At 39.8% G+C, this 26,293-nt stretch overlaps 2 protein-coding genes across 4 annotated transcripts in view; one reads left to right on the top strand and one right to left on the bottom strand.

Moving 5' to 3' along the window:
• Positions 1-2,810, bottom strand: part of LOC308178964 (uncharacterized protein) — a 40,924-nt gene extending 38,114 nt beyond the window's left edge. For 2 of the 3 annotated variants that reach the window (XM_080558261.1, XM_080558262.1), the window contains exon 1: positions 2,626-2,810. In XM_080558261.1, the coding sequence (XP_080414387.1) occupies positions 2,626-2,661 (36 nt within the window). In that variant the 5' untranslated portion in view covers positions 2,662-2,810. Of the gene's footprint in view, positions 1-153 lie in introns of all 3 variants that reach the window. The other variant, XM_080558263.1, reaches the window with a different exon arrangement.
• A 15,157-nt stretch (positions 2,811-17,967) lies between these two features.
• Positions 17,968-26,293, top strand: part of MC3R (melanocortin 3 receptor) — a 36,369-nt gene continuing 28,043 nt past the window's right edge. Inside the window, exons 1-2 of the mRNA XM_080558234.1 lie at positions 17,968-20,030; positions 25,598-25,686. Coding sequence (XP_080414360.1) covers positions 19,606-20,030; positions 25,598-25,686 — 514 coding nt within the window. The 5' untranslated portion in view covers positions 17,968-19,605. The remainder of the gene's footprint in view (positions 20,031-25,597; positions 25,687-26,293) is intronic.

The raw sequence follows: 26,293 nt of genomic DNA, 5'->3' as shown, positions 1-26,293 counted from the left end.
TCTTTGACTGCATGTATTGTGTTGCCATGTTCAGGAAGTTGTACCATATTGAGAATGAGACAAGACAGATAAAGGTCCGAAAGGCTCTGTAAAAAGAAATTTTACTGAGGGATGTCAGTACCTACTGCTGTAAGGATGATGAGGAAGACATACCTGAGGATGCACTTCAGCCCCTCTCCCACAGGCATTTCCCCTGTTCTTTGTTCAGTGGGCTACCTCCAACTGAGTAGAAAATGTAAGAGAACTCAGTGCAGTCTCCCTGGGTCTTTTGATCTTACCTTACACAAGAAAGGAATTCCCAAGTTTTGAGGACTTTTTAGATGGATCAAGGAAAAGTGAGCTCTGATTCCTACACAGAGTATTTCCATGTTGATGTTTAACTCTGCCTACAATTGATTCTGGTTTTAAATATAAATGCAGCCTCCACAAAGCATGCACTTACACAGCACATCTCATTCAGTAACCTACAAACATCTAGGTTCAAAACAAGAGCAGGACCAAGGAACCTGAACTGTCTCACAAGTCCTTTGCTCTGACCAACACTTGACATTAGCTGCAAGGAGCAGATTGCTCCAGGTCCATAACTGAGCTGGACTGACCACCCAATATGTACCCCAAGTCTTTAGAAGCCCCAGTAGGTCAGGAGAAAATTGGATTTCTTACTTATAGTCTCACGAAAATAGCCCATCTCCAAAGCTACAGAAGTTCCTCCTGAGGCTGGGTACATGTTCATGAATATATACGTCAGAAGATATGGAATCATTTGGCCTTATTTAAACGGAATTGATCCCTTGACATATATACACAGTGAAAATCTGCTCTAAGCTATCTTTGAAAAGACCGGGAAAAGAAAAGAATCACCTAAGAGAGGTGGCCTTTAACTAAAAGTCTAGCAAAAAATTGTATGGGAAAGCCATGGGGATAGAAGTACTTTAAAATGGTTGATTAAAGTAAAGCAGGCTGGAAAAGCAAAAGGGTTGACAACTGTTCCGCCTTACATCAGTCCTCAGAAGACTTAGATGAAAAGCATCAGAAAGACATGTAGTCAAATTTTAAGAGAAGTTCACAAAAAGTTTCAAACATTTTTCTCAGGCTCAATTTAGCTTTGCAAATCACTTGGTGAACATATAACCTGAGCTTTATGCACATGCTTCATTGCAGGCCTTGGGGAGTGAAAGAAAGGAAAAAGTAGCACCATCTGGTTACAGCTTCCTGTTTTCTGGTTCTCACTCATGTAAGCCCTTTCTGGTAGCAAGCATTTGATTATTTCCACATCTGTGCTGCCCCTGACCTCCCCAGCAGTACCTGCCAAAATAAGAGCAATGATTCATAAGCTGCACCTCAGGCCTGTGCGTCAGTGCTAGGCAATAAACACATGGGCTGTAGACAATAAAGAAAAAGAAAACACTTCCACTCTGAATTTGTGCCTTTTCAATGGCATTGTCATCAACAGCTTCTCCAAATAGATCCCAGCACTTCGTTACACTGAATAGTGCAGATGGGACCTGTAATTTTATTACATTTCAGGTGTCATCTCCTCAGGTGAAGCAATTAATATCTGCCAAGCTGACTCAGTCTTAGGATGACCTGTTACGTTGCCCTCAACAAACACTTCAAAGGCCATGCATGTTGATGTTGCATGGAGGGAACCAAATGCAAAAATATGTAACACGCCCTTCTTCCTCTTTGACAAACCAAAGATGTTGACAAACCAAAAGAGGCTTCATCCTCATTTGTGCTCTCACCCTGAGTTTGCCTAGAGCCACACCTAGCAAATCTTTCAGTGAACATCTCGTGCTTCTCAGTGGAAAAGTGGAATCATACCAACAGAGCAGACTTCTCCTCAGATCTTATATTCTTCTCAAAGCACGTAGTAGTTGCAAGCCAAGCCACTCTTGGTAGCTGCCCAGGGCCAACTTAGATCACTCCGTCACACCTCCAGCCTACACATAACACACCCCTTCCTTCTTCTAATTGCTCTTTACTCCAGGGACTCTCCACCAGTACAAGCTATCAGCTTTCCTAGCTAGAGGGAAATTTTCCATGGCTTAATTCTCCAGGTAGCAGACTTCCAAACATGCAAGTATTGCAAGTAGCAGAATGCTACAAAGACTATATATCTGTCAGGTGCTCTCAGACAAATGCAGTAGTGTTGCAAGCTGATGTATATTCAATTCTGACATATCAATCTTATCAAATACCAGTATGATTATCAAAAACTGCATTTGCCTATAATATAAAACACTATTTTCCCCCTCCAATTACCTTATGGAAATTTTTAGTGCAGATAATATATAGTATTAATAAATCCTCTCTAGCAGCAATAGAAAGACAGGTCTTCTCTCTTTTTCCCCTCCGTATCAGGAAAACCTTGCACATTTCAACTTTCTTAAGAATAAAGCACAGTACAGAAAAATATTGTTTCATAACCAACTTCTGCAAATAATTTCTGATATATTAAACCAGTCCACGCTCATATTATGTGCTAATGAATTTCATTAAACAATCTACTGCAAATTCCCTACCAATAAAACACAAAGTCATTTCAGCTTCTCTTATGCCATCTCTTCAGTTATGCACAACAAATAGCACTTTCACATAAGCCATAACAGTTTCTGTCTTTACCTGTGAAAAAGTGTCTTGTGTTCTGGTATTATCCATGTCTGTGAAAATTCTATTTGTTTCATCAGTATCCCATAGGGTTACAAACTATAGTTTATTCATGAATCACACCTGCTTTTCTACAGCACGGTTCTCGTTCTCTTCCTTTTTCTCTGCCTCTCTCTCTCTCAAGAAATCTTACAGCCAATGGCTTTTATTAAGTCTTACTTCCTTTTTTGCTGAGAACTGAAAGAAACAATAATGATGCTTTGCTTCCTTATGGCAGCTCTGTGAAAAGACAAAAAAGTAGAAGCTGTTTGCTTTTCTTGAACTGATATTTATGTTCCAGGGACTTCCTGAAGTCACTGAGCCATGAATGTTAAAATTATGATCTATTACTGCACATCGGATCTATCTGAACACCTAACATGTTAGTTAACAAAACAAATTCCATACTAAATGTAGCAAAGTTTGCCTGAGGAATTGCAAATACAATAGGCAATTTTCACAGCAATATTTTTATGCACGGCAGCTATCTTTAATGTATGTCTTCAAACTCTAGCACAAGTATGTGCATATTGGATCAAAGCATAAATGTACCTGCAGGTTATCTTACAAGATTTCTGTAAAAATCAACAGTATTTTAGACTCTGCCTTTGTAATCTGTATTTGAAGAAAGTCTAGTGATTAGAAGAGTGAATTAACAGTAAAACATTCTTGAAATCTAAACCCACATTTGACAAAAGCTTTTTAGCAGCTACAAACAAAATAAACCTTGGTTCCCCTTACTCTATATGATGACTTCTATTGACACAAAACCTTATGGGAACGAGATTAAAATTTCTGAACAGACGTGGCTGAAAGACTCTTCATATTTAGAAATTTCTTCTGCTACAAATATAGGCAAAAAAAGAAAATCAAAAAACAGTTTCTCCCAAAAATTCAATTTTTAAAAACATGACAGGAATTGAAAAGCTTTGTTCTGATGATGGGTCTTATTTCAGCTTTTCTGTACTATACTAAAAGCAATCTTACAAGCACAGGGAAGTAAAGTTGAGATGTTCAGTTCAGAAGAGGTGTCAATGAACCACTTGGGAAGCACAGGCAGGGCAGCTCCCTGGCCCAGCCCCATGTACCCATGCATATAAGTCCCACCTGCTCTTTCAGAGGTCAGTTATGGACCTTTTGCTGAGGGCCCTGACTGATTTATCTGCCAAAAGGCAACACTGCAAAAGCAAGAGGCAAGTGCAGGCGTCCTTAGTGCTGCAGTCAAAGACAAGCTATGGTGAGCAATGGGATGGAGACTTGGCCAACCCACTCACATTGCAGGCAGGTCTTCAGATGCCAGAGAAAGATCTGAAACTTGCGCCTAAGACCAGGCTCTGACAGCCACACAGGATCAACGGCTTCATGAACAAGATCCCTTAAGCTAACACTTGCTGTAAATTGTAGACAGACCCAGGGAGACCACAACAGCAAATGTGTGGGAGGGAAGGGATTAGAAATTAATTCTCCCAAGATTACTTAAGGCAATACAAATGGAAAGAAAGGTCAATATATGTTAATATAAACAATTTTTAATCATTTGAACTAATTAAAAAATATCTCCTACTCTTTGAAAGAATGTTAGCTTAACAAAGGTCAGTAACGTAACAAGGCCCAACTAAGGCCAGATCTTCTAAAGAAATATTTCTTGAAAGACTGTCTTTTAATGCTTCCAGTTCTGACTGTTCTATGGCCAGCATGACAGGATTGAAATTTTTCACAAAAATGGAAAATGAAATCATGGGAAGCATGTTTCTTTGACAGCTCTCCTAAGTCATTTGCTTAAAAAAAAATAGCAACTAATTCATCCAGAATCAAATTTGTAATATTGGCCTATTCCCCCTTTGAGTCTTCAGCCCTTGAGGAACTGATTTTCTTTTTAAATGAAAGAATCAAGGAATGTTTTTGTATAATGTAATTACAGTACTGCAGAATATTTTAGAATGGGAAAATGACAGGTTTCTCTTATAAAGGTTCTACAGAGATATTAGACAGGCTTTTTTTCCCTCTGCTCTCTGCTGAACTGCATTTTCTGCAAGGCTACGAAGTATGTGAGAAAGTAGTTAATCAGAACAGATCTCAATTGCTACTTTTAGAGCAAACATTTTCAATTAATCTGAAGTCGTTAATTACACCTTCCTTTATTAAAGGCTGTGGTGTAATTTTCTTTTTTTCTTCCAAGTTAATTGATTCAAACATATGCCAGGATCATGCTTTGCAGCAAACACATGGGAAAATTCTGTACTTATATACACAGCCTCCAGTGAAGAAGAAAACAATGCAGAAAAGGGTTTTGAACTATCATGCAAGAAACAGAACACTGTGTGTTGTCTGACCGATACACAAAGTAAATGTGTTGTATCAAAACCACTTATTTTACTTCAGAGCAACATATACAACTCTGGCAATAGGAAAAAGCTGGTGTCAGAGATGATTTTGAAACCTCTTTTCCTTCTATTTTGGTACTTACACTAAGTGCATTTGTTGCCAAGCAGGTGCATCTTTTGCATGGAGAAGCATACCCTGCCTTGCCATGACCTTGCTGAAAGTGCTGTTGCCTATCTGACTTGCTGGCCACGATCACTGAGACTGGTCCCACTCCCTCCAGTGCAAACCTGTCATGCTTCATTAGGCTTTTTAGCCTAAAAAGACAATGAAGATGTCTCGGATTTACAGAGATTTTGAACAGCTTTTTCCTTGGTCTCCATATCCAACCTCAAATGTGAACCTCCTTGTCAGCCTCCTGGTTTGCTATCTTGCTTCTCCCATCCACCAGGGCCCTTGCAGGCATGAAAAATCAGAGATTTTATTACCCACTTTTTAAAAATGCTAAATCCACGCGAGTTTTCCAATAATATATTGTGGATAACACTGTGCGAACTTATTTTGTGTTTTTGTGGAACTTCAAAAAAAAGTTCTGAGACAAGTGCACTTCAGAAGCACCAAGCAATATGAGAAGAAATGGCCTTAAATTGCACCAGGGGAGGTTAGGTTGGATATTAGGAAAAATTTCTTCACTGAAAGAGTTTTGAAGTATCAGAACAGGTTGCCCAGAGAAGTAGTTGAGTCACCATCCCTGGAGATCTTCAAAAACCATGTAGACATAGTGCTTAGTGACATGGTTTAAGGGCAAACTTGGCAGCGATAGGTTAAAGGTTGCACTAGATGATCTTAGAGGACTTTTCCAACCTAAATGATTCTGATTGTATCAACCAGAAATATTTCTTTAATAAGAAAAAAAAAGTCAATTTTTTGTTTCATTAAAGAATTTTCTTAAACATTTGTATACCCAAGAAAAGGACATAATGAAATGAGTTATTTCAGGCTGAAAAATTAGTCTTGTTTCAACACATTGAAATGATCCCTCCCCCCTTTTAAAAAAATAAATAAAGAAATAGATAAGAAAAATCATTAACTTCATTAAAAAATTTTTGTTTCTCTTTGAAGCACAAATATTTCAGCAAGGCTGGAATGCCCTCAAAAAATATTTTAGACTTGAGAAACAAAGCTGTTCCCTGGAAATTGTTTTACCTCAGAGTTACTGCCTAAACCTATAAGTGGGCTCTTTCTATCTTTCCTCTGTGAAATGGTACTGAAAACGAGAGGAAGCTGCAACTCCTAATGACTCCATTGTGTAAGGTGAGGCTTGACCTAGTGCAACTGCGAGTGTACCAAGGGTGCTAATCAGCAGAAAGCGAAGTGAGGAGACGTGCCAATGGTAAATCAAGGAAAAAAAAAAAAAAAACTTAGGGGCTGGGGAGGGCAGGGGAAAATGAGTAATCGAGGAGAGAACAGTTCACTTTTCTAATGGAAATATGAATAAAGGAGGAAAAGGCTGAAAGGACCAGAAGCAGTAGAATATCTCCTCCAAAGGAAGCATATCGCAATTACAAATACTGGTTTTAGCTAGGTTAATGGGTGCAGCAAGGAACTACGTGAGATACAGAAAAAGAAACACCCTGGCATTAAGGGCTGGCACCATAAAGCGCTTACATGCACTGCTCAGCAGCCAAAGGAGAAACATTGCCTTGAACTTCAAACACAAAAGACAAAACCGGTCGTCAGTGAGAAGGGAGGGCAGGTCAAGAGATGCTCCTAGGTGCAGAGGAGACCCCCAGAAAAATACCTGACCCAGAGGTTGCTGGGCCTGTGTTTTACACCAAATGTCTGCAGCGATCAGCTGGCTGAGCACGGGCATCCTTCCTCCCACAACTCCTCCTGCCACAGAAGCTTCACGGTTTGGGGGTTTAATTATTCTGTCTCAGTTACTGTTTAAAAGCCACCAGTTTAGCAGCCCTGGGAGGCTGCCGCCTTCCCTTTACGACATGAGCAGCCCTGCCAGCATGCTGCAGCCCACAGCTCGGACAATCTCAGCCAGATCCTCCAGGATAAAAGGGGAGGATAAAAGGAGTGGCCAGCCTGGTCCTCCTCACACCTTAAAGTGCTAATCCTCACACAGGCACCTTTGCTTTTACAGAGACAGAGGATGTCTGGGGCTATGCCACAGGGGTAGTTTAAATTTTCACAGTGATTAGAGCCCCTTCTTTCCCTCTCCCCCATGTGATGGATGAGAACAGTAGAAGGCCACTGATAAATATTTCAAGTGTAAGTTCCTATAGACATCACACATATCTTTACAGCTTAAAAAAAAAAAAAAAAATCCAGGAGGGCTCTTTATGCCCTAGGATTTGGGAAGGGGTAATTCTCCCTCGATCTACTTGAGTCCAGCAAGAGAGCATGGAAAGCCCTGATAGAGGTAAGCCAGACATTTCAGTTCCCTATCGCAGGAAGCACAGGGACAGAAGCACAGCCCAGAGCCACCTCAGAGAGCACCTTGCTCCTAGAGGAGAGGCAGCAGGGTTCATCCCTGCTCCAGAGGGAAGCTGCTTCCCTGCCAGGAGGTGAAAGTCGGTTTTTCCTGCCTCTGTCACTATCTAAAAGGGCTCGGAGCCTGTTCGGTAAGCACTTTCTCCTGCTCTCATGGATACTTGCAGAGGGGCTGCACTGCAGGGAATAGGGCCACCATTGTCATCATCACCTTTTTCCTTTGGGCTGACCTGTCAGAGAAGCTCAAGAGGCAGCATATGACCAGGGAATGATGTGCTGACTCCTTTAAAGAGCTGAGTAAAAATCCCCATGAGAGCTGACAGATCTCGTGTCTAGCATGGCTTGTGAGTCTGCAGCAGCAGCAGGCACTGGGACTGCACCTTGCAGGTGTAACAGCAGCAGAAACAGAAGCAGTGGCCAGTCACTTGGCAGCGCGCTGGGCTGGCTACAAGGAAATAAAGGTATTTACCGAGAGAGAAATAAGGATTTGCAAGAAATGGAGGAAGTGAGGGAAGGGGATATTTTCCAAGTTTTCTGCCTCCACAGACACAGGTGAATAAAACCCAGATGAGATCTGCAAATTCCTTCAGAGTGCTTTGAATTCTCTGGAAACGTTTGGCTCAGTGGAGAAGCCAGGAAGTATCCAAATAGAAACCCTTAGCAATTTAAAAGAAAATGTTATTAAATTAAATCACATAAATCACCTAAATATCACCCTTGCTTTTTAACACACACAAAAATCCAGTACTTTGAAGCTAAGTGGATATTTTAGGCTGAAATGGACATTCTCATCCTCGTTACACATGATGGGTACAGTGACCATGCCAGCAAGTACTGAATGAAAACCAACCAAAAGTGAGAAGGAAACCCTCTTTTAGGGTTATTTGCCTTTCCTGTTTCCCCACTGAATATCTAGCACAGAAATTGATCATGTTGCAAGTTTTAGGTATTTCTTTTTGACCCGATTTTGATCCTGGTTTGAAGCAAGAAAAATATTTATGCACAACAGATTGTGCTACGCTGAACTGGAAGATCCCCTGTGCATTAAATGCAAGAAAATAAAGGAGGTGGGGAGTTGAATGAAAGATTAATAATTTAAAATGAAAACTTCTGACAAGCATGAGTCCATGAAGCTAAATTCAGGTTGAGAGTGACATCTAGTGATGCTCAGACGCAATCCTCACACAACTGTTGCCAGTATTTGCAGGATTCTCCCCCATAAAATCTTCACAAGGCACACAAAGTCATAATGCTTAATTTCTTCTACATTTGTGTAAATTTCTTAAGCTGAAAGTGAAAATAACGTATTTTGATATGAAGAAGCAGCAGTATATGTCCAACCTTTCCAGCTGAAATCAGACTAGGTCATGTCTGAATCCTGGCAGGTGGGAGCTCAGACTCCCCATCCTCCTGGCCGGGTCAGGAGAGAGCACATTCTGGAGCTGTGAGAGTCACAATTTCTCAACTTCATTTTAGTTTTCTTGTTCAGTTCATAGCTGTGATTTTGAATTAAGGACCAAGAAAAAGCTTGCTGGAAAAGTTGATTGAATTTACATGACAATCTCTGCAATTTTTCTGCCGGGGGGGTTATTTTCAATGCAGACATAACTTGAGCTAGAACACGAGTCTTTCTCCTTCCTTGAAGCCTATCCACAAAGGAAAAAAAAAAAAAAAAAAAAAAAGGGATCAGAAATGTGCCAGGGCTTAGACAACACTCACCATGACAGCCAGATGGGGACAGCTGGGAGGGACGAGGCAGCTAGGCCAGGACTGCGAGGCCATGTGTCTGACCCTGCAGGGTGCTCAGACACCCAGGGGCTGCCAGCCTGCAAAGATGCCCCAGAGTTGGTTGGGGGAAGCTCACATCAGCCCCACTGGCTGGATGTGTGGCAAATTTGAACGGCTTCTGTATGTTTCACCAGAAACACAGCAAAAGAAATACTAAATACTTTCCTCTAGAATGTCATTTTATTGCATTCTATTTTTTTTTCAGGTAATTTGGGTTAATTTTGTAATGAACCCAGTGTGCACATTTTGCATGAGTAGTGGAAGAACCCAGAAAAGTAAGTAAATAAATAAATAAATAAAATTACAGGAACTAGGAGACAGAGACTATATATCTATTCATTAAAATGGAAAAGTAAGTACATGCTGCCTAAATGATGAGGGCTTTTTTGGTTTTGTTTTCACTTCTTTTTTAAAAGAAAACATTCATTTTTCATTTTTTGCTGTTTTGTATAGCATGTTCTGCAAAGCACAGTGTCTGTTTGATATTTAAATAAAGCAAATCAGTAATTAGAAATAGAGCCATTAGTTATTCTTTTGTTAATTGGTACTGCACAAACTACTTAGTCACTGAATTTGAACAACAGAATTTTTCCCAGTCTTTGAGAGTGGATCCATGTCACCATCAAGAAAAGAACAGAAACAACCCACACATTGCTAAAAATAACAATTCTTCATCCACTCAAGCCATTTCCTGCGAGCTCCCCACTGTGTGCGACAAGCACTAATAAAGGAAATGTCAGAGCTGGGCTCCCCGGCGCATCCCCTGCCCTCCTGGCTGGTCACTCAGTGCCGGGGAGACCACACCAACCCCAGGCCCTGAAAAAAAGAAAAATCACTTGCCCAGAAGGTGTGATCTAGTCTGACCAGGATATCTGTAAAATTGTTCCTCTCTCGAGCCGAGCTGAAACTTAGCTGCCTTTAGCAGTGCTGCTCACGCCTGCTCGCCCTGCCACAGCCCGCGCTTTAGTCATGAAAGCTTCGCTGAAGTTGGCGACACTACGCAGAGCCCCATTTTAACCCATATTTCAACCTCTTACCAAGCATTTCATGCAGAATTCTACACACCTGAATGTCAGTCTCACCTTGTTAATACTGATGCTGCATCCGATGACAAGCCCTAAAGCTAAGCAAGTTAACAACACGTGGTATTCCAAATATATAAAATATACCAAAAAAAAAATTATAGGCAGCTCTATATATTTACTCCTCTGTGACACAAGATGGCACCAGACACTTCCCTAATCAAAGTCTGTTAAAAAAGTGGACCGGCAAAGCAGTTTAAACCAAAGGGCCGTATGTATGGGTTTAAGTGACAGGAGCCATAAGGCATTGGACTCTCCACCAGCTGTGTTCAAGATGTCCACCAGCCCCTGGGAGTGCCTGAGGACAGCAAGGATGAGTGTTAAATGCTGAAGGGTTTGAAATAGCAAAAAACTAACAGTGGAGTCTGAGAGAGACGTAAAGCAATCCTGGACCCACACTCCTGAAAGCCTCAGAGGCCAGCCTTCGGATCGCAGCTGTGCAAGCCGTGAAACACGACTGCTCTGATTGCACTAACGAGATGCAGAGCGGGTCGAGGAGTCAGGATCTCCCGTACTCCAGGGGCGCCTTTTCACCCTGGAAAGAGCCCTGTGACAGAAGGATGCCTCTTCTCCTGTGACTGTTTGAAATTTCAGCTTGTGATCTGTCAGAAAAGTTATCTGGTATTAACAAAAGCAAATATTGAACAAACAAACATAGGAGATCACTGTTACCTCCTGACATTCCTCCTATTTCATTCTGGCCCCTGCACCATATACTCAGACAACTCTAGTGTAGTTGCTTCCTCTGTTTTAAGTCTTGCCCAGCAAATTACAGGATAAGAATAAAGCAAGAGGCATCCCCATACAATCGCTATGTCTTAGATAATTTGACTGATGACATACTGATGGCTCAATCTGCACGTGCAGTTGACCATCCTTATTGTACACACAGTTAATCCTGTTGCAGGCTTTAGACAGCAGTCTTGCAAACACCAAGCATTCACTAAAACTTTCACCCTTCTTTACACGTGCAGTGGTGTAATTTTAAGATCAAGAAAGGCAGTGAATCATGAACACTTTAGCACAGTCACAAGCCCAGCTTTTCTGAAGAATGAGCTATTACACGTCACCTAACTCAGTAAGCACAAGATAGATTCCTAGATCGGGGCTTTTAAAAATTGTAGTCAAAGTTGCTGTTCAAATAACAAAATTAATTTAAATTAATTTTGCCTTTGGGCAGCTCCTTTTGGCTCTGTCTCTGAAACAGAATCCACAAGAAAACAGGCCTGCAGGCATGGTCCTGGGCAGCAGTAGCAACAGAAAACCAAAATTGGCTAAATCAAACCCTGCCAATTTTCCCTCCAGAAATCATTCATCATTATCTTGTATTTTACAAGGTAAGGAGCACTCAGCTACATTCTTTTCTGTATTTTTAGCCATAGTTGTTATTTAGAAACCTTAGACACCAATGTTTGCCAGTGACAGGTGATTACTAAGAGCTTTTTGAAATTCCAACATCAGTGTCACTGAGTTTCTTATCATCAGAATATTTGCTGGGGAATGGAAAGAGCGAGGGGAAGTCTGCAGAAGTTGGTGGCATTCACACATCACTTCTCACTTAGTATGAGAAGTGAAGAAACAGATTCCAGGAAAAATACTTGCCCAGCTTCACACAACTAGGGGACTACAGAGGGGAAAACACAAAGCTCAGGCTCACGGCCCCAGTGTGTTTACCTCCCTGCTTTTCATGGATTGAGACCTCAATGAGAGGGAAAGTAGAACTACATTTGAAAAGAAGAATCTTGTGTTCAATAGACAGGAATTAGGTACTCTGGGTTTGAATCTCAGTCACATAATCTCATTATATCTCCACTGCAGAATGATAGGAGTATGTTATTCCCTTTCCTGCTTTGACATCTAATTAGCCAACAAAGGAAAGATAACCCAGTAGGCATAGGTGTGTGTCTACAGCGGTGACAGATCTCTGGACACCTTGTTAGCACATGGTTCTCCAGACAGTCCACAAAAGCCTGTCAAGCTAATATTGCTTGGAGAAAGAAAGGCATCATCAGATCACATAAAGAAAATCCTTAGTAAAATTAGGCATATATATTGTTAATATATTGTATGTATACATATGTTAATATTTTATATATATATTAATATTATATATGTGTGTGTATATATATATATGTGTGTGTATGTATATATATACACATATATAACTACCAGAGAAGAAAATAGAAGGAAGTCAGGAGGAAGCAGGAGGGGTTTGAAGATTCAGCCTGTCCACCTGAAAAAAATTTGCTGGGTAGTGATAACATTATCCTTCAGAAAACTACAAACGAGGGACATCCTGAGATCAGACTTCACTGGTTAAGGGTTATGTCACCTGCATCCTCTGAGACCAGGAGAGCAAGGTTGCAGAATGGTTCCAGAAGTTTCTAAGCTGTCAGCAAAAGCGTCCTTGGTGAATTCAGATGAAATCTAATTATTTCTGTCATCAGAAGTTAAGTAAGACTGAAGATGGATGTAACCTTTTCATGGCAATACCTTTTCTTGTCAAGAAAACATTCAGTACTAGCAAAATGTCAGCTTTTCTTGTGTTAAATGGGAAAATGTACTATTCAAAAACCCCTAACTATACATTATCATCAAATACAAAGAAAGATGTGTAAATGACCTTGAGTACTTGAAAAACCATGAAATGCAGTGAGTATAAATAGATGTCGCTTCAGTTTTCATTACCAAATGGGTACAAGGTTTCACAAATCACATTTGCTTTCTAAATGTATTTAGCTTTCCATATCAAGAAGATACTAACAGAAAATATTCTATATTTACACACTGTGGTTTGACATTACTAGCAAAAAAAAAAAACAGAAAAAAAAACCAAAACATATTGCAAATTTCAGAATCCAGAAAAGGGAAGCACTCTAATCCTGAAGAGAGTTTAAATCTCATTTTACCCCGAAGGGCCAAATCCCTGGGAGCAGCAGTACGACTGTGCCTGTGTGGTTGGTTTAATAAACAGACCCAGGCCTTTGCTATTTGCAGTTACAGCTAAATCTAAGCAGTAACTAAAGATTGTCTCACTCCGTTCTAGAAGTTATTTACAAATAGTGATGCAGATAAAAACACTGAAGCTGAATTTCTTTTTACAGCTCTAGGATAGCAATAAGGTCGCATCTTCCAAACACGAAAAGAACAGAATAAGAAAACATTGGACCAAACTAGCAAGATAGAAGTTAGGCTTAACAGATAATTAAAATTAAGGGTTAGGTTCTAGAAGTTTTTATCACAGCAGTAAACACTCGTGGGACTTTTTTTCCCCCACTTTCTTTTCCTTTTCCTTCTTTTTTCCTTTCTTCAAACCTACTCAGCCAAGGATGTTTTTTTTTGCAGTCTTCACATGAGGTCATGCACAAATAGGCAGAAATAAAAGTAGACATTTTAAACATCCTGAAACTGATACTTCTGCAGGTCTAGGACTGGCTGATGTCAGGTACAGCGCACAGTACATCTCTAGTACTTGAGGAGTAATAGTAACAGAAAAAAAGCCGTGATTTTCTGATTTTTGTTTCTGTCCTTCTTATATGTGTATTTTGTCTGCAAGGAAACAACACTGGACTCCAGGTACAGCAACAAACTGAGGTACTCTGAGCATCAACAGAAAATTCTCTCCCAATACCCATCCATCCACAGCACCTGACACCTCAGTAAAACCATCTTTGAACCTTGCCTGTCTCCAAAGCCTTGCATCCATCTGTAGTGCTGGGAAAGAGGTCAGTCAGCAGCACTAGGTTATTAGGCTTTAGACAGCCAAATGCACCTACAGCTCAGCCCCTGCGCCGCAGGGCAATGAGATTTGTGAAGACAAAGGCTGCAATATTTTCCAGAGACACAAGGAAAATACTCCGGGGATTCTTGGCAATGACAAAGCTGAACAGCAGAATGCAGCTGGCTCAATCATATCTGCTTGTCTTTCACCGTTTATGTGAGAGGACAAAACTGATACTCAGTGTTATTAGTCTAAAGCACTTAAAATCTATTGAATATGAGAGAGCACCTGCAGGTGCTGCTAAGTGTTTTGCAATCAGATCTGCTTTGTCTCCTTTTGAACTTGGATGAGAAAGAAAACTGTGTATCATGTCCAAAAGTTGAGTCTGGTTAAATTAACTTGTTAACAGGCTGAAATTATAGAAATATTCATCGAAAAGCCACTTTGTTGTAATCACTGCTAGATGTTCCTGTTCTTCTCTAATCACAAAGGTTGGCAGACCCTCTCTCCACTTGCAGTACTGGAGCTTTTTGCTGCAGCCACAGTTGAAAGACAACTCCGAAATGCTGGGAACTGCAAGCATTCTACTTCAATAGGGTTTCATTTGGTTATATCAGGTGAGGATCTACTCTTCCAATTTGAAAATTTCTTCTAGTAATCTGATACAAATGTGTGCACCCTCTATTCACCTCAGATTCACTCTTGCCTCAGATCATAGTGAGCCTCAGACTATAAAATAACTTTATTAGCTATGGACTTGATTGAAAAATGTACGAAATACAACTTCGTGGAGGAACACAATCGATATTTTTCCAGTATTGTATCTGATTATGCAGTCTATGAATGACAGTAGTAAGAATGCTTTTGCAAAGCTGTTACTCTAAAACTTTCATAAAAAATCACAGCATTTTAGTGGACAGCACTTAATCATCCAAGTACTTATGATGGTGTCATCACATGTCCTTTTTGCCAGATTATTGTGAGGTTCCTACTTCCATCTTGGTTGGGGTTTGATAACCTGAAAGCAAAGCAAAAGAGCCCAAACCAGATTTCCACTATTTTTAATAACTAGTGATATCTTCATGACTTCACTGAAAAAGACTAAATTATGTTTTTCTTGAACTAGGTCACTACTCAAGAGGTTTATAATCTACAAATTATTTGGTGAATAAGATGTGAAGTTTAATTTATTGTATTTGTCAAGTATTCGATTACCAAACACTAAAATTCTATTGAGTCAACAGTTCAGCACAGAATAACCCTGTGTGTCAGTAAAGAGCTGAGTAAACACCATGAAGTGCCCAGGTCAAGAATTCAAGCACATGTTTAAAGATATTTCCAAATCAAGGCCTGTAACATAATGGGCACTCTAGAAAGGTGCACAGAATTCAAAACCAGTGTACTTTGCTTTTGCTTCACTAAGATAAAATATTTTTATTTTTATCTAAGTCTTCTATAAAGAGGAGAAATCTTCTAACTGAGGAGAAATCTTCAAAAGTATTTCAATCATTATTTTGGCTATTTGGAGCAGCAGGAAAAGAGTAATTACCTGTTGCATAGGAATAGCTGCCTGTTTATTATTCTATGACTTCCTTTAAATTTTCCAATTTGTTTGGGCACAAACTATTGTTGAAAAAGAGTGAAAATAAAATAAAATGATATGCATTTATCAACTGATACCAGATTGATTCTTGTGACAAATGTTAAACAAGGTTTTTCATTCAACAACATCACAAGAGAAATATGTTTAAAAACTCCATTATCCACACTTAGCAGTAAATGTTATTTTCTTTTTACCTTTCCCTGAGGATTATACAGTTTTTATAGTGAAGAAACAAGTGAGTAATAATAGCATGCAACCAAAAAAAAAAAAAAAAGACATGACCAGTAACTATATCTCTGGAAAAGCAGCTGGAACTGACAGCTGAGGGGCGTCAACTTATATTAATATTTATAATAATATATTATTGCAAAATATATTGCAAAATTTCATTTCATGTAGGCTTTCCAATTCTGAGCAGAGCAATCCCTAACACCTTCTGAAAATAAGGCCTAAGGTGTCTTGTGCAAGCACAGCTTCTTCCCATTTTTGCAAAGACCTTAGAGATGGCTTGAGCTTGCAATCAGATACATGATGCTCAAGCCCACTATTTTTAGCACTTAATGGCAAAGCTAATAGTGCCATTAATCCACTCCGGTATATAACATTCAATTTCCACTTCAAATTGCATCTCAGTGCAAATGGTAGCTTGATTCCTGCTGTCAGATGCATTTGGAAAATCATGATGAAACATATTTAATGACTTCTGATTCTCAGATTCAGCTGACATATGGGAAAACCTGTAGCAGTCTTTTGGAACAGTGTAATGGAGAATTCGAGAGTTGATATTTACAGAACTGAAACCGAAAATAATTTTTTGGCCTGGGCTGAAGTAAAGAGAGACATTTCTTGTAAGCCATGTTCAGTCAACCTGGATGCTTCCTGTGTGCCTCATCCCCTCGTTCTGACTCTCCTGACTGGATGTGGCTAAGCCTCTTTGCTGTTTTGTTTCCTTTTACACCTTCTATATTCTTCCTACCACATGTAATTGAATTACTTTTAATCACATCTTGTTCCTTTTTTCTTTTCCTTTTTTTTTTCTTTTAAAGGCAGGCGTTTCTAGAAGAAAGAAGCCATTGCCTTTATTATCCAAAAAATAATGCAAGGAAATTAATAGATTTCATTTGAAAAAGGAAAGCTGCAAGTTCTGTTGTTGTTTGTTTTTTTGTCTTGAGTCATTTCTCCAGCTAATGGCTATTTAAAGATGAAATCATGATATCCAAAGCAATAAATCATATAAGATGATTCACTCGTGCTTTGTACTAATCATGACTCAATTCTGGTTTTGCATTTTAACTGAAGAGACACCTTTTTTATTCTGAAGAACTAATGAACATAGTACAGTACATTGCTGTGCCCAACCAGATGGGGAAGGGAGGACTGGAATTTAAATGGCAAAACACTCCTGGGAATTTGTTTGCATGGGGGTGCCTAAAACATCAGTGCCCCTCCATCATCAGGTGGTCCAGAGCCAAGCCCAGAAGGATGCTGTACCTCAAGGGTGTATCTCAAGGGTGGGCACCCTTCTCCATGACTGGGAGCTCTGCCTTCCATCCTGCTCCCACCCACGAGAAAACAACCTCCACCTGCCACTGCACAAGACAATGCACAAGGAGGGAAGATCCTGCCCAGCCTTGGGCTCCTCCTCTGTTGAAAAGACAACGTTTATTAGGGCAGTGACAATCACTCTATCCAGAAATGACTATCTTCAGTGCACTCCAGCAGCTCGAGAGAGCTGGCAAGAAACAACTGAGGTTCAGTGCACAAAATAAAGACAGCTGCTCTAGGCATAAATCCATAACTGCTACACTCTAGAGGGGGCAATATCTTTTCCCTGTTATGGGATTAGAGGAATGGCAGAGATATTTTGTTGTTTTAAATTATCTGCTTTGAAACACATCACTGTGAATTTAGGGAGAGACTTTGAAAGACTAATTAAGTTCTTTAAAATGTTAACTGGACAAATTGTTGGGCAAGTCCCCAAGTTATTTTGCATATTAAAATTGCTGCAAAGGATGCCGTCCTTGCACAGGTATCATCTGAAGTCTGAATCTGAGATTGAATTACTGGTGCATGTTAATGAAACTGTGGCTCAAAATGAAAATGAAAAAGAGTTTTCACTTTCTGAACTAACAAAGCTGTGATAGAAACTCCAAATATCAGTACCTGTGACACAGTATTGCTTTGATTCTAAATAACTCCTGTGAAAACACCAGTCATGAAATACACAGACATCGGTTAGTACTTTGAAAAAAAATCAAATTAAAAAATTCACTACACAGCTATAGTGTGACTGAATAATGTGCAAGGAAAATCCGCCTTGTGCTCTCCACTCAATACATGGTAACTGGTCCCACACAGGCTTAAAATCAGTACAATTCCATGTAAGGGGTGGCCTCCCATGAGAAAAAGTGGCTACTGGGAGGAAGGTTTGCTTTTCAAAGAGTAAAGAAAGGTAAGGGTGCATGGAAATTTATTTCAAATCTCCAATAGAGATGACTAGCTGGGGATCATCGTTAGCTTAAGGGATGATAAAAAAGTTCAAGTGCAATTAGGTCAGAAGAAAAGATTACTTCGGGTCATTGGACAGGCTTCCAAGGAAAACAGACCAACACTAAATTTCCATTCTCATGAACTGAACAATAGTATAAATAATAATAATAATAATTGGGGACAAAAAAAAAAAAAAAAGACAAATGAGGCAACTGAACTTGAAGAACCCTGTCCTTGAAGCCAAGTTAGCAGAGCTGGTTTGGAAAGTGTATTCATCTACAAATTCACTTCCATGTAACGCATTCAACAGCCAGCTGAGCGTCTGGGCCACGTGGGGTAACCCTTCACTGCCTATACAATATAGTCCACTTCTGAGGCAGGGGGAGAGGAAAAAATGTATGTATTGACTAGCAAGAGTTGGTTAAGCCTCTAGGCTGACTGAGATCCTTGAGCAGAGCTGGAGAGCCATGCCAGGGAGGATGCACAATGCAGAGAAGACGTGCACCTGCACTTTGCTTCACTTGTGAGCAAGGAAATTGGGAATCAAAATAAACAAACAACAAAGCCCAAACCCAAATCATTTGTGGGCAAGAAATGAAATCCCCGAGAGCTTGTCTCAGATGCAACCACCACTATCTAGCCTTCAGAGCATCTCAGCCAGAGCTCTGGCTCTGGGCAGGAGTGTAGAGCAATATAGTGCATGGGCACCCTACACACCTCTGAACACCCTCACCTTTTTTTTCTTTTTTTTTTTTTTTCTTTTTCTCCACCAGATGAATTTTAGGGCAAATCTATCATATTTGTTATCTGCAGGGGGCGCCAGACAGTTTCAGATCCGCTGGTGGATCCAGCGAGGGGATGCTGTACCTGGTGGTTGCAGCTGTCACTCAGAAAAGTGCTCGCTCTCTAATGGCCACTGCTCTGCAAGGAGGATTTAGTAGGAGTTGTTTTTTATTTCATGCATGTATAAACCCCTTGGTTCCTTTTTTTTTTTTTTTTTTTTTTTTTCACTTTTCTTGCCATTGAAATAGCAAGAGACGCTTCACAAGCTGCAACACACGAACCCACACTGGCTGGCCCCAGCCAGCTGACAGCAGCAGATGAGGAAACTGCCTGCTTTTAATCACCAGAATTAGAACCAGCAACGTGCTGCTGATGATTTTTCCCTTCAGAGAAAACTGTCTGATGCCTGATTTGAAGCTCACTTTCTTCTAAGGCAGAAGAGCAGCCTGTGACTGACACAAAACTCACTGTAAATGAAGATTTATTTTTTTGTGTGTTTCTACTTGCAAAATTGATTAACAAAAACTCCTGCTTGATTCCATCCCATGTGCACAACAACAACTTGGAAAGCTTTTTTTTTTCTTCTTTTTTTCTTTTCCTCCTTTTTTTCAACCTTTGCTCTGTCAGGTCTGTAATCCCTTGTGAATTCAAGTCCTTTGCTGACAATGAATACCACACACTTTGCTTTTTCATTTCAGCCTGTGCTGCTTAATGTCACCGAAGACTTCAATGACTCAATTCTCAACAACAGAAGCAGCGATGGATTTTGTGAGCAGGTCTTCATAAAAGCTGAGGTCTTCTTGACTTTAGGGATCATCAGCCTGCTGGAAAACATCCTTGTCATTCTTGCAGTGCTGAAGAATGGAAACCTGCATTCTCCCATGTATTTCTTCCTGTGTAGCTTGGCTGTGGCAGACATGTTAGTGAGCATGTCAAATGCCTTGGAGACCATCATGATTGCAATCCTGAGCAACGGCTATTTGATCATTGATGACCACTTTATTCAGCATATGGACAATGTGTTTGACTCAATGATATGTATTTCTTTGGTAGCCTCAATTTGCAACCTCTTGGTTATAGCCATTGACAGGTACATAACTATTTTCTATGCTCTCCGTTACCACAGCATCATGACAGTGAAGAAAGCTTTAACCCTGATTGTGGTCATCTGGATCGCTTGCATCGTCTGCGGCATCATATTCATTGCCTACTCAGAAAGCAAAACTGTCATTGTCTGTCTCATCACAATGTTCTTTACCATGCTCTTTCTCATGGCCTCCCTTTATGTTCACATGTTCTTGTTTGCACGCCTGCATGTTAAGCGGATCGCTGCCCTCCCTGTGGACGGGGTGCCCTACCAGCGTACTTGCATGAAAGGAGCTGTCACCATCACTATATTACTAGGTGTCTTCATTGTTTGCTGGGCACCTTTCTTCCTTCACCTCATTCTCATTATTTCTTGCCCAATGAATCCATACTGTGTCTGTTACACTTCACATTTCAATACCTATCTGGTCTTGATAATGTGCAACTCAGTAATTGATCCGCTTATTTATGCCTTCCGGAGCCTGGAGATGAGAAAGACTTTCAAAGAAATAGTGTGTTGCTGTTACGGCATGAGTGTGGGACAGTGCATGCTGTAAACATCTGGCTTTGTGTTGAAAATAGAGAGAGGATACATACAATAAGTGTATGAATATATACATGTATGCAGATACCTAGCAAGTCCACTTTAAAAGCCTTGCTTGAAGGAAGGGCACAGGGAAAAAGAAAAAAAAAAGAAAAAAAAATATTTAATGCCTTGATTTATACTTTTCAAAATGAGAAGGATTTAACTAAATGAAGTTATTTAAAGAGTTGTAACAAAATTAAATCCAAAGCAGTTTGCAAAATAGATCAAAAAACTTACTGGGGAAAAAAAAAAAAAAAAAAGGATCCTGAAAGTGAATGCTACCTTATAGAGAACGGAATAACATTGTGCCTCTACCCTTTATTTGTACCTGTTGCTTTATCTCTGTGCCTCTGTCAACAAAGTCAGTGTTTTCTAAGAGTCCATTAGCAACCTCTATAAAAAGCTATTCACTTGCAAGACAAATAAATCAAAGCAAATCAAACCACTGATAGGTAACAGCATGGCTGTACTGTAACTCTGATGTCTCTATCTTTTAATAAAGGATTATTGACATTTATGCTGCTTGCTATCAAGTCAACTGAGAAAAGTCTTAAAAGACTCAAAGTAAGCAGTTGCCTGGCACTGAAATATTCTTTCAGTAGAAGTCAGCTAAGTGAAAGTGAACAACTATTGTATAAGTGATAGTGTGATTTGAACAGCTGACTGATAGAAGTGACTCATTTAAGAAGGCATCTACATTGCTTATTGTAATATAGGAGTATTATATCCTCTAAAGTTAAAAAAAAATAATAATATGGAATGCACTGATCAATGCACTATTTGGTATGTTAATAAAATAAATCCTGGATATCTCCTTTTGATAAATAGTTACCAGTAAGATTCACCCCTTGAGAATTTTGAAGACCAGGGGTCTGAAGACAGAGCTGAATATAAGAAATAGCTAAAGTGCCAAATAGTTTGAATTTAGCTTTGTGTTAAAGCTGCATGAACTCTTCAGAAATAGCCATTTGGCTAATTTAGGTACCTTCAAGAAGTAAGATGTGTATGGCAGATAAGACTTCTATGCACTGTGAAATATGTGTTGTGGGTCAAACTGATTTTACTTAAAGATCTTTAAACTGAGTTCAGTGGATGAACACTGCTGCATTGGAAATAAGAAAACATGGTCTTTGCAATCATTTTCATGTGCAAGTTTGTGCCATGTAAAGTATGCAATTTCAGCTACAACAATTTAGTCTTTTCCTCTGCTTCTGATAGGAACAAACCACATAAGTGGCCTTCATATAGCTTATTGTAACTGAGCAATGGCTGATGTGATTTGTATATAACACAATGTACAGGCAGTATCACTGTCATCACAGTGCCAGACTAAGAAAACTCTAAGCCATTCAGGTCTACTTGGCAACTTTCTGGTATCTTGCATTCAGTAAGGGCAGTTTGACTTGAGACTTGATTTTATTTTTTTTTTCAGTGGAACTGCTAAGCTTTTATTTCTGAGGCTCCCCTTACCAATATAGGAACAGTTACCCAGACCAGGGCCCCCCAGTCTATTCCACCACCAGTTCTGCATCCACACAACAGTAGTCTGGCACAATCTCAGGGTGATGAGAGCTTCATGACCAAAGAAAGAAAGAAAAAGAAAGAAACCACCAAGATCCTTTGGGCACTGTGGAGCACATAGCAGAACTGGCATAAATGAAAATTCTCCCATGTTTCAGGTAGCGAACAGAGAAAATTCCATCAAGTGGCAAGCAAACTCAACCCAAATGCTTTCAACCTGTATCGGTGTCTCACAAATCACAGTTTCACAGTACTAAGATCTGTTTTGTCAACTCAGTCTGTCTTTTGCAATGCCAGATGTGGCACATTAAGATGAACTGAAATAAGTCATCATAGGAAACCCCACAACTGACTTGCTGTGGAAATACTGCACCTACTTATGAAAAAGCCCTACCCGCTGTCAGTGTTCTGTACATTTATACCATGGAGCATGGTTTGCCATGATATTCTGCCTCAGGTTATTGTGTATTTAGCTCTTATTGTACCTGATGTCCTACTTACTTCTCATTTTGAAAGTGATTTTAGACGAGACTTTGATTCATACTGTGCTGTGCCTTTAAGCAAAAAAAAAAAAAAATAGATCTATTGAATAAAACAATCTGAAGGCATCACTTTGAATCTTGTTTGCTTCTCTCGGATCATGATGCCATGTCAAACTACAGTCCACGAAACTAGAAATAAAGTTTAACACTGGTCAAAAACTCCTCAATCTGCTGTCCACAGAGCTATGCAGAAATTAGCAAAAAAGCCAGACATCTCCATCCCACTTGCAAACATGATGGAAAGAGAACCCACAAAATCCCTCAAACATCTCTCACACCTCTAGCACCAGTGAGCAAAGGTGCAGTTCCTCCCCACAAATCATCCACAGAGACGGATGGTGTGTTTGTTGAGTCACATTTCCAAATTCCCAACTATAACTCACACTTTGGAAGCCCTTGGTGCAGTATCCTACATGGAGCCAGGATGGCAGCCATTGCTAGCCCATCTGCGATGGGAAAGGAAAGAAAGTTTCCGTGGGATTGAACCCCAGAATGAAAGGTAGTGAATGAAAACTAACAGTTACAGCTCCAGATGTGAAGTAGAAGTGAATGGAAGAACAGGATTGCACTCAGAAAATACTACTGCAATCACTTCCTTTGGGTCAGCTCTTAATGCTTCACAGAGAAGGGAGTCAAAGAACTGGTGTTCAGCCACCCGCAGGGTCAGAGCTGAGGCTCAGGTCAACACTTATCTAAGGGACAGACAAGGAACGGAGCAGTGGTCCCCCAACACAGCATCATTTCCCAGCAGCGCACACTATAAATGTGTCTGTACAGCAGAACAGACATCACAGTAGCACATGCTTCTACAGGGCTGCAGCCCTTAACATGTGCTAAGAATTGGAGCAACACTTCATTCTGCCAAGAATCTGCCCTTGTTTATATTTGCAGTGAAACAGGAACATTTTCAGAGAAGCTACTGGTAAACATAATGTATGATATGCTGATGAGCAGAAGTGTTTCTTCCTTGGTAAAAGTGCTAGGCTTCAGAAGATAGATACTGTTTCCCCTTAAATAGGATGAGAAATGGCAGAGATAATATCCTTTCCATTTAAAGATGCCATTGGTATGGATTTATTGATTCAGTTTCTGTGCACAAAAATTAGTCAGTCCATGAGCACTGTATTTTCCATTTGAACTGTCATTTGCTCAGAGATTTGTTAAAAAACTCTCATATATTCAGACAAATACTTGAATTCTCAGGAGCACAAGAAATTCACTAAGCCAACTCAATACATCATGTTCTGCAAATTATAGCTAGCCTTGCCTTTGATGTAATATTAGCACTATGCATGCAATTTTCCTATCAAAAAGTGCCTAAATATTTTATAATTGAAACCATTTATCCTAATGGAAAAATAACAAGGTCCAGGAACAGAATCCTGCAGTAAACCAAGGTCATCAGTTAGGCCACTGGTACAAATACCTTGTCAGAGTTGAACCCCCTTCACTGAAATACAATGCTTGTAGCAGTTGAAGCCCAGACTGGGACCACAGCTAACTCTTTGGTTTGGTAGCTATACCTAAACCACTGAGGTCATTTTTAAGCTGCACACCTCTCAGTATGACAGAAACCTCTCAGCTAGTATGACCTGGACACTACGACAGTCAGCGTGGGTACAGCAAATGCATTTGTTCCAGAATAGCTTGTTCCTTCCTGGCTCCACTCTGCAAAAGTAGAGGCAAGCCACATTCAGGCTGATTGATACGAGACTATCCCTTCTGAACAAGGTATAGAAATTTGGAACACACCCTGTGGGCTACAGGGTGCAGGAGGGCTCCTACAGCTGGTGTTGGCAATCTGAAGGTTGGCTCCAAATGTCCCTGTAAACATTGCTACTGAGCAATTACACAGCTCTTTGACATTCCCTCTTCAGAACAGCCCTGGGTACAGGCATGGATCTGATTCTTTACCACAGCTATAATGCAATGCCTGTATTCAACAGACTCTTAGGTGGAAGGCTGAGGAAGGATAAAGCTTTCAAGGAAAATTAAAAAAAAAAAATACCACCCATATATCTCTGTGAAGAACATTCAGATATGCTGTTCTGCTCATTTCCAAACTTTAAAACTTAAAAGGTTAAAATACAATCCTGTTTTTAAGTGTTTCAATTAATAATAGACATTAAATGAATAGAGGCATGGACCAAGGAAGATAAAGCAGCTTCTTTAGGCTAGAGCTACAAGTGAAGCCCTTTTGCACAGGTTAAGCTCACTACACAGAGAGCAATGCGGCATCGCAGCTGCACGTTTTATTGTGTTCTCGCTAGGCTGGAATAGATTAGGGTCACAGCTCAAGTCAGGCTTTACAGTGATGAATGAAAATAAGCTGTATTGGATTTTCTCCAAAGAAAAAACAGCTTTCGATCCTTTAAATCTGCTTGGAAAATAAGTTATTTTTATTCTTCTTCCATGTTTAAAACAATTTTTTTTCTTAGAAATAACAAGCACAGGAAAGGTTGCTTCAAATCCAATTTTCATAAGCATCCACCACCTTAGCAACCTCATAGCCATTATATATTTCATAGGCAATGTAAATTGTAGCTCACAACTATGCTTATTCATCACTCTCATAATATACACCCATTAGAGTCAATCACTCGGTAAGGTACCAACACAGGGCCTTTCTACTCGCACCACTGCAGGTTTGAGCAAAAGATACATTTCTATCACACTCACAGATTCAAGTTGTGCACAGTAGACCTAAACTTGCATGAGATGTGGAGGTTTGTATATCATTAGTGGGATAGAAATGTCTCTGAAACAAAAGCCATAAAAATGGAACACAATTGATTTGGTTGTTTGTGCAACACTGTATTGGTCAATGGGGCAGAAAGCAAGTCCAAAAATGTATATATATTTTCAAGAAGACTTCTGACAAGGACTTTGAAGAATTAAGATAAATTTTTGTGATATTCACAGCATTCTGAAGACACTGATGAGAAAAGGAGATCTACTCACAGTTCTTACTCATTCGTATGACTTTGGCTGCACCAGAAGAGAACATGGAGGTATGTTCTGGAATGACAATGAAAGTATATTTAATATTTGCTATTATTGCTGGTATGAATGTTCATACTGCCAGAATTAACTGTCTTCTGTAAATGGTTCTGAAGTTCCAAGTTTTTTAACTACAAAATTTAAAACAATCTATGTAGAACACATTTGATTTCATTTCTTTGTTTACGAAAACCATACATTTTATTTTATTCAAGGATATTCCTTTCTCTTGTAATTAGAAACAAACAAGGCACTGGTGAAGCAAGATTTACTTAAAAGATCCTTAAATCCAAGACTGTACCATTTCAACTCTCTCCATTAATAAAAAACAGTCAACACTCACCTTCAAGCATTAACTGATGCAATTTCAGGTTTGCTCTATACTGCATTATTGAGTCAAACTCAGCAATATTCCAGGAAGAGTAAAATATATAGAACAGTCCTCTTTCACTGTAACAAGTATAATAAGCAGCATGACACTTTCAACACATTATTGATATAATTGCCATAATTGTAAGGATGCACTCTGGGGGTAAGCAGCAACTGAACCACAAAGCCAGATGCCAAGCGTGATGGACTCAAGGCTGCTCTGTACTAACATATTAACTTGAATTAACA

Source organism: Anser brachyrhynchus (assembly GCF_964034855.1).
Source record: "Anser brachyrhynchus genome assembly, chromosome: 16".
Classification (NCBI taxonomy): domain Eukaryota; kingdom Metazoa; phylum Chordata; class Aves; order Anseriformes; family Anatidae; genus Anser; species Anser brachyrhynchus.
Note: the sequence above shows the minus strand (reverse complement) of the source record. Positions and strands in the feature narration are given on the sequence as shown.